The sequence below is a fragment of the Danio rerio genome, chromosome 18, assembly GCF_049306965.1.
Source record: "Danio rerio strain Tuebingen ecotype United States chromosome 18, GRCz12tu, whole genome shotgun sequence".
In the NCBI taxonomy this organism is placed as follows: Eukaryota; Metazoa; Chordata; class Actinopteri; order Cypriniformes; family Danionidae; genus Danio; species Danio rerio.
In genome coordinates this window covers 27785692-27800902 of record NC_133193.1, presented here as the reverse complement: position 1 = coordinate 27800902, position 15211 = coordinate 27785692, and the positions used below count along the sequence as shown (strand labels likewise).

At 35.4% G+C, this 15211-nt stretch overlaps 1 protein-coding gene across 4 annotated transcripts in view; it reads right to left on the bottom strand.

Moving 5' to 3' along the window:
• The window catches only part of rasgrf1 (Ras protein specific guanine nucleotide releasing factor 1), an 81832-nt gene that overhangs the window by 51493 nt on the left and 15128 nt on the right, over positions 1 to 15211 (bottom strand). For all 4 annotated transcript variants that reach the window (XM_073930339.1, XM_073930340.1, XM_009293629.5 and 1 more), the window contains exons 2-3: positions 5739 to 5845; positions 27 to 174 (exon numbers count right to left, since the gene is read on the bottom strand). In XM_073930339.1, the coding sequence (XP_073786440.1) occupies positions 27 to 174; positions 5739 to 5845 (255 nt within the window). The remainder of the gene's footprint in view (positions 1 to 26; positions 175 to 5738; positions 5846 to 15211) is intronic.

Sequence of the window (15211 nt, the reverse complement as noted above, 5' to 3'; positions counted from 1 at the left end):
ACAGCACTTTGAATTACAAATTTTACCTCTGATTTTAGACGTTCAATCTCAATCTCCCCATCTTCTATCTGTTGTCGAAGTTGCTTAGCAACTGTTTTCTCGGTCTCCACGATTTGGAGTAGATGGAGGTACTTCTGCATGAGCGTTTCATGCTCGGTGGCCAGGTTTCTGTAGCTGCGCACAAAACACACATATATGAATAAACACACACACACATCGCATGCACACTCCACACAATGAAGAACATCACGTTATACTAGAAATAAAGCTCATTAGCAAAGGCAGAGTGTTAACACGTAACCCCATAAGCACACACGTTATCAGAGCAAACTGTGAATGCTCAAATTCAACAATTAAACAGAATTGTTGGAGCAGCGCTTATCTCAAAACAGCAAGCAAATCCAGACGCCTTCATGTTTATGCACACAGATTTAGCACTGCTGCAGGGCATCCAGAGATAAACAGCCAAAATAGTCCTCCAGTACAGACTGAGACCAGTACGGAGCACCAGCCGCCCTCACGGCAATCGCACAATCGCTTCTGAAGAAAAATAAACCACAGCTTCTGATTATGAAAGAGTGGGTATTACTAGAGCTGCAAAACTCCTGTGTGTCTGGGTTTAAAATTATTAATTACTTTTTTTATTATTTTGTTATCCAAATCACAAAACTAAACATATAGACTACGAGCTACCATCCATACATTTAAGGTCGTTGTGCTCTTCAATGTTTGCCTTTTTTTCTTTAACACAGTATATTTATGGCAAACCTAAATGTTCATTTGATAACCCATGAGTCATCTAATATGCTCATTTGATGTTTAAGAAATTATCATCAATGTTTCAAACAGTTACTGTTTAGTTATGTTGAAAACACAAACTACCTTTACTAGGTTTGGTTATTAGAAAGGTAAGACAAGCACTTATTTAAAAAATACAAAAGCCTACATAAAATATAAATCTTTTGTAATATTATACTGCAAATCAAAGGGGCAATAAACAACTCAGTTGTACTGTATATGAAGAGTTGAGATGCAAAAACCTTTCAATCCATCAGACCTCTTTTTTGTAAATGAGCGTTTTCTATCAGGCTCCTATAATTAGGTTCAAAACTTTCATTTTATAGATAATGAAAAGGTTATTAGCTACTAAATAAAATAGCTTTTTTTAAATATCACTTTTGACAATTCTTTGGGTTTCAAGGAAGTAGATTTTCTTTTGCATCAAAATCAGCTAAATCCACTTCTGCTTTTTTTTCTTTTTAATTTTTTTTTGCAAAAACCTCTAAATTCACCTGTTTGGACAAGACAATGTAATTAGTTGAAAAATCACTAAAGTTGCAATTAGAAATTATTTTACCAGACATAAATCACATTACACAAAGCTCCTGAAATTTAAAAAAATATACATTTGTCAAGTAAGTGGCTGTTCATTCCGCTGTGTTAACCCCTGACAAACCGTGGACTAAGCAGAAGGAAAATGAATGAATGAAATATGTCAAGTAAGTGCATTAACCGATAACATTAAAAACATTAACATTAATAAATCTTAACAATCTGTTGTCATTTCTGATATTTGGGATTTAGATTTAATACAAGTAGAAAAATGTAAACATTGTAAACTAAGCTTTTTAAATAAATCTTAGAAGAGACTGTGCAAGCTATGAAAACATCAACCTGCAGTCTTGACATACTCCCCACATCATTCTTCAAAACGGTGTTTACCTGTTTAGAAATGGATCTTCTAAAAGTGGTAAATGCTTCACTTATTTCAGGGATTTTTCCAAACTCACTTAAAACTGCAGTTGTTAAACCCCTCTTGAAGAAGAGCAACCTGGATAACACCCTATTGAGCAATTACAGGCCAATCTCAAATCTCCCTTTCATTGGCAAAGTCATTGAAAAAGTTGTTCTTAACCAGGTCAACAAGTTCTGAAACTTAAAGGGGTGTTTAGACAATTTTCAATCTGGGTTTAGAGCACATCACAGTACAGAGAGTGCTCTTATAAAGATAATCAATGATATACGCCTAAATACAGATTCAGGCAAGCTAACAGTGCTGGTATTGCTCGATCTCAGTGCTGCATTTGACACTGTCGATCAAAGCATACTTCTGGATAGGCTGGAAAACTGGGTTGGGCTGTCTGGCACGGTCCTCAAATGGTTTAGATCTTACCTTGAAGGTAGAGGTTACCATGTCAGTATAGGTGACCACAGGTCGAGGTGGACACCCATGACATGTGGAGTCCCACAAGGTTCGATTCTGGCACCTCTCCTGTTTAACCTTTACATGCTCTCTCTGAGCCAAATAATGAGAAAGAACCAAATCTCCTACCACAGCTATGCTGATGACACTCAGATCTACCTAGCCTTACTGCCTAATGACTACAGCCCCATTGACACCCTCTGCCAATGCATTGATGAAATTAACAGTTGGATGTGCCAAAACTTTCTTCAGTTAAACAAAGACAAAACAGAAATGATTGCGTTTGGGAACAGAGATGAGGTTCACAAGGTAAATGCATACCTTAGCACTAAGGGTCAAACAACAAAGAATAAGGTCAAGAATCTTGGTGTGACTCTGGAGTCAGATCTGAGTTTCAATAGTCATCTCAAAGCAGTCAGTAAATCAGCATACTTCCATCTTAAAAACATAGCAAGAATCAGATGCTTTGTTTCCAGTGATGATTTAGAGAAACCTGTTCATGCTTTTATCAGCAGCAGGGTGGATTACTGTAACGGCCTCCTCACTGGCCTTCCTAAAAAGACAGTCAGACAGTTGCAGGTCATCCAGAACGCTGCAGCCAGAATTCTGACCAGAACCAGAAAATCAGAGCACATCACACCTGTCCTCAGGTCTCTACACTGGCTCCCAGTTACATTCAGAATAGATTTTAAAGTATTATTACTGGTCTATAAATCACTAAATGGCCTAGGACCTCAATACATTACAGATATGTTCACTGAATACAAACCCAACAGATCACTCAGATCATTAGGATCATATAAACTAGAAGTTCCAAGAGTTCAGTCAAAGCAAGGTGAATCTGCCTTCAGCCACTATGCCCCCTGCTGCTGGAATCAGCTTCCAGAAATGATCAGATGTGCTCCAACATTAGGCACATTCAAATCAAGACTGAAAACACATCTGTTTACCTGTGCCTTTACTGTATGAGCACTGTGCTGCGTCCGACAGATTGCGCTATTATGTTTTTCTCTTCTTCTTCATTCTTTTATATCACATTTTACTTGTTTTTATTTTTTTATCAGTTTTATTATTTAAAAAAAAAATGTTTTACTTGTTTCTTTTATTCTTGTTTATGTAAAGCACTTTGAATTGCCACTGTGTATGAAATGTGCTATATAAATAAACTTGCCTTGCCTTGCCTTGCCTTGCCTTGCCTTTTTTATTTAAATAATGCAGTGAAAAAACATTGTGAAACATCAATATCTGTGCATTGTCCATTAATATAGACAGAGTTTTGAGGTAAGGGATGTTTTCATTTGTCATTTAGTGAATCGAACAGGATCATCCAATTCATTAAACTCCATCTTTCAAAATCTAAATCTAAATCAGAATAAAACACTCTCCTTAAAAAAAGCTGGCTTATATTATACAGCGCCAGTACATTAAAAACATATGATTCGATTTGTGCTTTCTGATTAGTTCTAGGGAGGGACATAGCGGCCTTTGCTGTCATTAAGAGGCTTTTGGAAACAAACTGTTATTTCTGAGTGCTGGGATTCAGATGATTAGAAGCAAAAATATTTGTTAAACATGTACTATGTGCCTTAAGCATTCACTCAATGTTATCAAACTTTTGGCGAAAGTGGCTTTTGCACCTGAACACTTCATATAGTGTCTTAATAGTAGTAATAGGACCCACACAGACCACAGAGTGACCACCACTTCCAACAGCAATCTAGTTTTCCCATGTGGTCTCCCATCCAGATGTTACATGTATATGTTTTATGCTGTGAATGCCCTTCCAGCAGCAACCCAGTGCTGGAAAAACACCCATACACACCCTCATGCATTCACTTTACTGCATCTATACTGCATGACTTTTGACTGGGGAACTGGAGTGCCCAGAGGAAATCCACATGGGAAGAACTCGAATATGGATTCCTGGCCCAACTGGGACTCAAACCAGCATTCTTGCTGTGAAGCAACAGAGGAGTCTTAATTGTATAAATTAAATACAAATATTTTGGTTAAAGGTCCCATAAACTGTATTGGTTCAATAAGTTCAATTGTTCTCTGATACCTACATAGTAGGTTTATGGCATAGGTAAATAAACATAAAATTTCCAGTAATAGTTTTACATGCTCATTTATTATTCCGTACAATGCCCCATAGAATCATAATTGACCATATTTGGATTGGCTGTGAAGTTTAATAAGCTCTGCTCTGACGTGACTTGTGAAAATGTACAAAATAAACTATACAGCAAGCTATCCATGATTGGATGTCTTATTAATGACTTATTAATGTATTATTATACCAATGTCAGTTTGCTCATACTATGCTATTATCAGAACTCAGAAACTATACTGTAGGTTCAAAGAAAATTAAGCTCCATAATAATAAATGACAAAATGGTGAAGTTTATGAGAATTTATCACAGGTATACATTAATCGTATGATTTAATTCACACTATTTTATTTCACTGTAATGGTAAATATATAAGTATATATATATATATATATATATATATATATATATATATATATATATATATATATATATATATATATATATATATATATATATATGCAGAATGTATAACACTACTCGTCGTTTTAGATAATATCATGCAAAAATTGCACATTGTATTTTTGTGCCATTAATAGAAATTTTTAACTGTTTTAAAAGAAGTGATAAATAATACTCATTTGACCATCATTATGTCAGTTCATGCAACAAGGCTATTATCTCAAAAGCTGAAGACATAAAACCTCTTAAACTATTGATGCAAGCAGTAATCTATGAAACTACAAGTCACTTTCTGATCTTTTCCAACCTGTTAACACAAAAATGCATTGCACAAATATTCTTTAACCATAGATATCGCTTACACACATCTACACATTTCTTTTAAACAGATATACTATAAATTGTATGTAAAAAAATATTTTCTCTTAATAGGGTCAACCATTTTGCCTTTACTCTCAGATGAACATGAGCAAACAAAAAAACATAAGAAAACACATCCTTGACTTGATTACAGCTCTTTGTTATTTAAGACAAAACATGTTGTGCTTTGTTTGCTAGTTCCCAACAGAGAATTCAAATGCAAAGTTCATTACTAAAAATAAACAATATTCCCAACAGAACCTCTGCAACATCCAAGACTGCTTAAACAAGCTTCAGGCTAATTATAGATAATGAGACATGGAATCTGTCCACTACGCAAAAAAAAAAAAAAAAAAAAAAAGGAAAAAGAAAATCCTCAGTATTCATTTCCCCCCACTCACATTTGAACTGTATATGGAGCATATAAAATAAAGCACAGATTCATGCCATTATGACAATCTGCTTGTTCTGACTCAACATATCTTTAAGCACAACTCAAATAAAGGAGGAGAAATTCTAGGAATAAGGAATGATTTTACAGAAATGTGTTGTAAATGTGCATTTAATAAAATCTGAATAGCACCTAGTATATTTGCAACCAAAACATGCCACACCAAGGACAAACATAACAAATTTATAATTCTGAAGATGAGTTCATTTACCTGGCATGTGATATTGCTGCCACCCATTCATCGCAGTCCTTAACATCTTCTGTGCGAAGCTCCAGGGCCTTCTGATTCTCATGGTTGAAGCTGACTGTGAAATAATACTGCAATACAGACAGACGGAAATGCACGTTATCAACAATACTGCACCACATTGCTAGACTGGTGGATGTAATATGAACCAGCATTCTTTAATGAACAGTCATAAAATAAACAATCAAACAAAAAATGTCCATTGCAGTTTGAATTGAACGTTGTTTCCAACACTAAATAAAAAAGTAAATGCAACTCTCACAATTATGACTTTATTCTGAATTATAGTCATAAATCAGAAATATATAATGTAAGCTTTCAACTAAAAGAAAATAAAACAAAATTATTTCTCTCAGAATTAGACTTAAAGGGAAAGTTCAATCAAAAATGAAAATCCTACAATCATTTGCTCACCCACCTCCACACTTATTCCAAACCTGTTCGAGTGTCTTACATCTATCTAACGTAAAACAAGATATTCTAAAGCAAAAACATCTACTAATTCCATTATATATATAGTTTTTATATATGAATGTCAATAGCTTCAGTATGTTTTCATTTAGCCATTTTATACGCAGTTTGGATATGCACATAAAAAAATGGTTGATGAAAACACCATAGTGCGCATAAGTTTTGAAAATGCGCATAACAAAACATATGTACATAAATAACTAGGATAAACTTTTTATTCTATAAGAAAATATGCGCATGAAGTACGATGGAAACACTTTTACCGAACAAATTCCAGTATGCACATTAAAAAAGGTCTTTGCTATAATAGATCATGTGATGGTAGAAATGTGTGAGAATGTACAAACCAGCAGGCTGAGAACATTGTGAAACATCTGAAATGTTGTTTTGGTCATTCTAAAACGCCTTAACCATTTCAGTATTAGTGTTAGTATATTATCAATTACCTCCAGAAACTGTCAAGAGCGTCTGTGCTCCACGTCTCATGCCTTCAAATGCCACCACACATTCATTGCATGTCGGCATCGTCTTCTGAGGCGTAAGTCATTTATTAAATAAGCAAAAGACTGATGCAGCTTCTCTTACTGCAGCAAACTCCGTTTTAACTGTTGTTATTTTGCACCAGTTAAATAGGAAGTGACTTTTTAAAATGATTTTATTTTCTTTGACTCTGAATGGAAATAACAATAATGCAATGTACATTATTAATGTAAGAATAATGAACAGCATTTGTAACTTTTATGAAGAATAAATGTACTGAATTATCAATATAATGCAGACTGTACAGTTTTATTTGACATTTTATTATTCCATTTCTGTAGTTGAATACATTTTTACTCCAGAAATGGAGTAAAAAGCATGAAAAGCATGAAACACTGTTTATTTAACTTTTTTTTTTTTTGCTCTATAGTAAATATTCTTGGTGGCAATTGTTTTATTATTTTTATACATGATTCACACCCTTATAAAATCACCCCAATTGATATAAATTCATTCATTCATTCATTTTCTTGTCGGCTTAGTCCCTTTATTAATCCGGGGTCGCCACAGCGGAATAAACCACCAACTTATCCAGCACATTTTTTTTACGCAGCGGATCCCCTTCCAGCCGCAACCCATCTCTGGGAAACATCCACACATACACACACACAAAAACCTACACTACAGACAATTTAGCCTACCCAATTCACCTGTACCGCATGTATTTGGACTGTGGGGGAAACCGGAGCATCAGGAGGAATATACCTATTTATATACATATATATATATATATATATATATATATATATATATATATATATATATATATATATATATATATATATATATATATATAGTTGAAGTCAGAATTATTAGCCTCCCTTTGATTTTTTTTTCTTTTTTAAATATTTCTCAAATGATGTGAAGGTTCATAATTGACCATATTTGAATTGGTGTTGAATATTAATGATTGCTCTGACATGACTTGTGAAAATGTACAAAGAAAGCTACACAGCAAGCTATCATGATGTCTTACTATACTGATATCAGTTTGCTTATACTTTATAATAATTAGAACTCAGAAACTATACTCTAGGTTCAAAGACAGAACGAGGAAATTTTGACAGTATTTTTGATATTTTTTCTTCTGGAGAAAGTCTTATTTGATTTTTTTTTTTCTGGCTAGAATAAAAGCAGTTTTTTAATTTTTTAAACACCATTTTCAAAATTTAAAGTAAAATTTATTATCCTCTTTAAGCTAATATGTATACAATAGTTTCTGTCTGGTTCTCGAATACCAATGGCTGATAGCCATGCAATATTCTGCAATATCAGAACTCGTACAGGCTCCTCACCCTTCTGTATTACTCTGCCCACACAGAGTGACAGCCGATCGATAAACTAATTTTTACTTTTACTACACAGTTCTGTAAAACACTAACTTTTTTCTCAGAACACTGAGTCTGTATTGTTGCATTGTATCTGAGTTTGTCACAATACTGAGTTTATCAAAATGCCTGAAATATGACAGAAAGTTCAGAAATCTGACTTTTTTATCTTGCAACTCTGAGTTTGTCACAATACAATTTACAAAAAAAAAAAAAACAACAACAACTGTATTGTTATATTTAAACTCTTTTTCTCACAATTCTGATTCTGATTTGATGACAAATACTGGGTTTCAACTGTAAACATTGTAACTTTCCTAAAATTGTAGGTTTGTATTGCAATTTATCTCTAAACCAAACAAACAAAAAACAAAAGATATATTGAAAGTCTGGGAAACTTGTAGTCTAATCACTTGAATACACCTAAATACACAATGTTCCAAAGGTTGAGAGATAAAAATTTGCAATTGAAATTTTTTAATTCTTCAGTTAAAAGTAGCTTCCAAAGCTTCCTCAGTCATCTTTTCTCATAAGTGAGAGTGCATGTGGAGCTCTGAGAACACATGATCTGTCGGGTCTTGGTAGCTGTAATAAGGGAATCTTCCCATGCCTGAGATCCAGCTCTCCGGAGGAACTCCATATACAAAGCATGTAAACTGGGAGCATGGCGCATTACATAACTGTATGCTACCTGTTACCTAGCAACTCCTCTGTGCGCTAGTGGCTATGGCTCTGTATGTGCTACCCGTCTCTCTCCATTTCAGAAAGCCAGGCCTTAGCACTGAATCCCCAGCAACCTCCATTTCTGCTGCACGACAGACCTTCAAGACGTCTTAGCGCTGCTAAATTACATCACAGGCATTTCTCTCATGCAGTGGAGACCCGCAGGAAGCAGGAAACCAGAACTTAACAGTCCAAATGAACAGCTCCTTGTATAATGTGTTTATAAAAGAATACTGAAAGAACTTATTATTGAAGAGGAATGATTGAATGGGCATTTCAAAGCATTATTTTTAAACACATTTGATAATATTTCAGTCAATTGTTTAAAAAAAGATGCCAAACAATGTGTCCAATATTAAAACAACTTTAAACGCTTTTAAATTAACCTCAATATTGACCTCTTTCACAACTGTATATTAATACAGGACAATACAATTTAGAGATCACAGAAAACCCAAAATGTACTTGACAACTTAATCCATTTTTCTATGACAGAATTGTAAACAAAAAACCTTCCAGGGTTTCTGCAGGTTTCATCGAGCCAAATTTAAGACTTTACAAGATCCTTATAAGACCATTATGAATGAAATTTTAGGCTTATACAGGGTTAAACCCTAAGGATTTTTTGTGATAGCCCGGTTGGAAAAAAGCAATTGGAAAAAAAAAAAAAAAAAATTGTATTTCTTAATCAAATATCTTAATGTGTCTAGTTGGTATAGTTATATGTACACTATTGTTTCAACATGATTTTTTTTTTATGACAAGTTTAGCATTGCTAAAAGTATATTTATTTTGAAGAAAAATCATATATTTATTTGCTTTTTGTTTAAATTAGTTGAGCATATCCTTTTCTTAACCTAATGCTTTTCTGTTATAAAATTACCTTATGTTTCATGCCTATTTATAAATTTTATGTAAACTTACTCTACTTCTGTAAATAGTTTTGTGTAAATGAAAGCTCATGATAAGGAATATATTGCTGTTTTACTTTTCTTTTACTGATTAGGGAATTTAATTATGAGAATTTGCTGTAAAAATGTCCAACAGGTGCTGTAAATTGTATCTCTTTGTATATAATATTATAAATAATATTTATAAATAAAAATATTTAGATGGGTAGTAGGTGATTGAATGAGAGTCTTTTAAAATTAAGACCAGTTTAAAATGATTTAAGACCTACAACACAATATTTATGTGAATTTAAGACTTTTTAAGGCCTAATATTTTGTTTTGGACCATAAAGAAAAACATCTACTGTTCCTGCCTGCCACAAAATAAGTCAAAACCTTGTTTTTTTTATTGTAAAAGCATATGGAAGTGCATAGTTGAACAAATTTGTATCATCATTAGTCAAACACATGGTTTAGTCCAGGTGTGGGCAAACTTGATTCTGGAGGGCCAGTGTCCTGCATAGTTTAGCTCCAACCCTATTCAAACAGACCTCCCTATAGAGTTCAAGTGATCTTGAAGACACTGATTAGTTTGTTCAGGTGTGTTTGACTAGTGTTGGAACAAAACTCTGCAGGGACACTGGCCCTCGAGGATCAAGTTTGCCCATCCCTGGTTTAGTCTGTGGTGGGATGACATAAAGAATATATTCAATTATTTTTTCATTAGTTTTATGTTACTTACCATAGCCAAATCAACATCTACAGTATAATATTAGTTCAAGATAAATAGTATATTGCTATTCTGGAAACATTACAAACATCACAAAAAGCACAAAAGTTATAGTGTATATTCATTCATTCAATTTCTTTTCAGCTCAGTCCCTTTATTAATCTGGGGTCGCCACAGCGGAATGAACTGCCAACTCATCCAGCATATGTTTTATGCAGCGGATGGCCTTCCAGCCGCAACCCATCTCTGGGAAACATCCATACACACTCATACACTATGGAAAATTTGGCACACCCGATTCACCTGTACCACATGTCTTTGGACTGTGGGGGAAACAGGAGCACCCGGATGAAACCAGGGAGAACATGCAAACTCCACACAGAAACGCCAACTGACCCAGCCGAGGCTGGAACCGGCGTCCTTCTAGCTGTGAGGCAACAGCACTACTTACTGCGCCACTGCATGGCCAGTATAGTGTATTTAATGTGTAAAAGTATATAATGTGCTAAAGAGATGCTAGAAGTTTCTGGGTGCTATCCTGCTATTTCTAGTAATGTTCTGCAAAGCTTGACTGGATGAGCAGCAGTAACTAAGGTCGGAGAGTTCGGCAGGTGAATTAGGTGAATTGGGTGGCGTTTTCCTAAATACATTGTTCTTAAGTTGTACCCTTTTAATATGTCTTTTCAGAAATGTGTTTCGTTGAGTATGCCTTCAGTAAGTTATATTTTCATAAAGTCGATCTGGACCAACGTACCTATACAGTACCATATCACTGCTTCTTTACATCTACATTCATCCATTCAAGTCTTTATGAATAGAACTCTCATTCATTCATTTTCCTTGTTCTTAATTGCTTGATTTATCAGGGGTCGCCACAGCGGAATGAACCGTCAACTTATTCAGCATATGCTTTACACAGAAGATGCCCTTCCATCTGCAAACCAGTATTGGAAAACATCCATACACCCATTCACACTTATACACTAGAACTAATATAGTTTCTTCAATTCATTTATAGCGCATGTCTTTGGATTGTGGTGGAAACCAGAGCAGCCAGAGGAAACCCAAGCTAACACAAGGAGAACATGCAAACTCCACACAGTAATGCCAACTGGCCCAGCCGGGATTTGAACAAGTGACCTTCTTGCTGTGAGATGACAGTGCTAACCATTGAGCCACCATGATGTATTGAATAGAACTCTTTAAATTGTAATACACAATTTCAATAGTTGTTTAAACATGGAATCAAACTCATGATTGTTGTACTTTGGAATGTATTTAAAGAGGATGGTTTTGATTGGGAGTTGAGTTGAGGCAGTGCACCACTAAGTTAAAAGAAGGCACCTCCATGTACCTGTGATTAGAGAAAATTTAGTCCTCTGACTACCATCACAAAAGCTGCAAAGATGATGATAATAATAATAATAATAATAATAATAATAATAACACAGGTTTTAGATATTGCTAGTTTAACTTGGGAAAACATGATGTAAATCCCCCTCAGCCATGAAATTCAACTTCTTATAGCTCCTCATCCTCTCTTTTGTACGCTCTATATGCAGTTTATATTTAGTGTTGCGTTTAGTGGGCTGCCCATGTGACCAATGCAAATCGAATGGCCTTAAAACACAGTGTAATGCACTGAAAAATTTTTCATTCTTCAATCATTTCATTCATTTACATTTTCCATAAACAAGTTTCTTGTCCTCCTTTAAAATCTTAACATTTAGAACTGTTTCATTACAAACAGAATGCAACATAAATTTTCTTAACAGAAGCTGAGCTCAATGCTAAATATCTTGTCCTGTAAAATTCACAGAACCTAGGTAGGGTTGCACCAACTAGGGGCCTAGTAACTACTAGCTAGTTTGTAACTTAGGGTGCTTTCACATCTGTTGTTCGCTGCATTTGGTCCGGACCAAGGGCAATACATGATACATTGCTGCATTTTCTGGCATTTTTGGGTCGTTTTCACACCACACTGATTGCTTTGGTCCGAACCAGTTGAATAGAACCAAAATGCAGTCATGTGACAAAATCCACATCACTCATTGGCCAGATGTTGTTGAACATAGAATAGGTCAGAATTCACGTGCAGGAAAATGCCAAAACAAACCACCAGACACAAAAAGTAGCTTTTTACTATGGAGGGATAACTGTGCTGACTGAATGTATTCCTGCTTTAGAAAAACTTTACATTTTGAGAATTAAGCGCGGCCACGGGTGGAAAACAATGTTTTAGTGCATCTCACGTAACTTCAACTAGTTTCCATTTAGCTAAACTGTGACAGGGTCATCTTGCGGAAATATTATCAACAATTCATCAGGTAATGTTTTTGCCTCTCTCTCTCTCTCTCTCTCTGTTGGTAAAGCGCTGTCAACAAATATTTTTCTCCATATCCCATAATGCTGGATTAGTCCAAAATGCGCAGTAATTTTTGCAGTTGGGTCTGTTTTAGTTTGGACATTTTCTCACCACAAACGAACCGCTCCAGGGTTCGTTTGAAACCGTACCGAGACCACCTCTTCAAGCAGGTCTTGGTATGCTTTTTTGGTCCGCTTTTGGTGCGCACACAAGTACGATTGCTGCATTCACACCTGCCCAAACAAACCGCACCAAGAGGGAAAACAAACTCTAGTAAGATTCAACTGAACTAAATAAGGCAGGTGTGAAAGCAACCTAAATTTGTTCTCACCTTGGTTGCATCACATGATCTTAGGGCAAACCACAGTTAGTAGGTCATAAGCTCTCCGTAAAGTCATGTGTAGTCACACTAAATGACGCAATACCCAATAAAAAGTATTTAAATTGCTTAACTGCTTTATAATTCTGCAACTGATGCATCTATATATAACTTTCCTATGAAAATGAAATTATAAGTCACATTTTTATAGCACATTAAATTACATTCAGTCATTATAACAGACAACCATAGACTGTAAAAAATATAGACGTAGTATCCGTGACGTCACCCATAGGTTTCTAAAGAGCACAAAAGTAGCCACAAGAAGGCGCGGCCAACCATCGCCATTTTGTTCGCACGTCATCGCACTCACGGCAAGATACCAAACAAGGGCAAAGAGGCGGAGAGTGAGCAGAGCTACAGACACTGCTGCTATTTTGCTTGGACCTGGCTCAGACACACTTTACTTTGGGAAAACGCTTAATACTTTATCACCTGTGACTCGTTTGTGTTCTGACCACATGTGTTTGGCTGTACACTATATCAATAAAATGTTTAGTCTTTTAAAAACACTGCTGTAATACATTGAGCCACTAAGTATTGCTCTAATGATGTTTTCCTACAGGAGGAAAATGCGAATTACTTCCAAACACTTCAGATATAGTCTGTGATAATAAATGCAAGACTATTGATGACATCTAGCATAACACTGTATGATAACACTTCAGATGACTGTTCTACAGTTCACATCTAATCAATCTGTCAGATTCTGGAGTGCATTACAGCTCTAAAGAACATTATAAATGATAAATGATCTTAAATAAAACAAATGCATTAATGGAGATGGTTTACAAGTACATAACTTTACTCACATGGGAAACGGTAGCAACGTGAATGGTTTGTGAACACAACTTAGTGCACACACAGCATCCCATATCATCTGATAATTGTAGGAAATAATCCCAGAAGGCAACTGACTGTGTAAAGCCACATAAAACAAGACAAAAATAGGATGAACATGCTGAAATCAGTGGCTAATCTGCCGGAGTCAGCTAAGGTGACGTGACGGCAACAGCGCGACCTAGCTGTCAATCAAGTGGCTACGTCCTTATTTATGCAAACTTAATATAACCTAATATAAAGGAAACTGATGAGTTATAAAAAAAATCACCCCCCTCACAGTTGTCATGAAAGGGAATATTATATATTAGCTTTATAAACCAAAATGGTTCTTTGTACCAGGCTGTAAACACCTTTTTTTCTTCTGTAAAGTTGGCCATTCTAACAGTGGGCTCAATTGAAATTTGCTCTATATGGAGCCAGGACTAGCGGATTTTCGATGAATTGCAGTTTCAGTTACTTCCATATTGGAGGGAGAGCGGGAGGTTGCCGCTTGCAGACTACCCACACACCTGCATCGCCGTGAATGCATGCAAACATCTGAAGTCATCAAAACATTAAACTTGAAATTTTTGTATATTCTACAGCACATATAAAAAAGAAAAGAGCATGGAGAGAACCCAGTCATGAAGAAATTCTCCTTTTAATTGGTGGACACATTTAACACAAAACACTCCCTTAAAAATTAAACTTGGGAGGATATGACAGCTGTGAGTAGAGGAAGATCATTCTTCATTATTATTGCGAGCTCCTCTATGTAAACTAATCTCGCTGTCGGCTCTTTTCTACCGTTATACATGTAGGGTGCTGATGTAAATATTAAGTTGGAACGTAGTATTACATTTAAACTAAGTTCAGTGGTGCAACACAAAAATATTTAGTAGTGTGGTAGTAGTGACTTAGTTTCCCTTCAAGTTTTTGACTTGGCCCCTGTAGTAAAAATCAAAAGTTAAAATGAAACATGGGCCTCATTTAAAGCAAATTAAATGTCTGAATATTCATAGCAGCTTCCTGAACAGCAGAAAAATACACAAAATGTAAATTTCTGGAATGTGGAATGGGTCAGGATGAAGTAAACAGTTTCTCGTAGTTCTAGCATCCATATCAAACAATTCAGCACCTCCTGCAGAGACAGCATCTCGCAAAGATGCACGTACGCAGATATTGACCT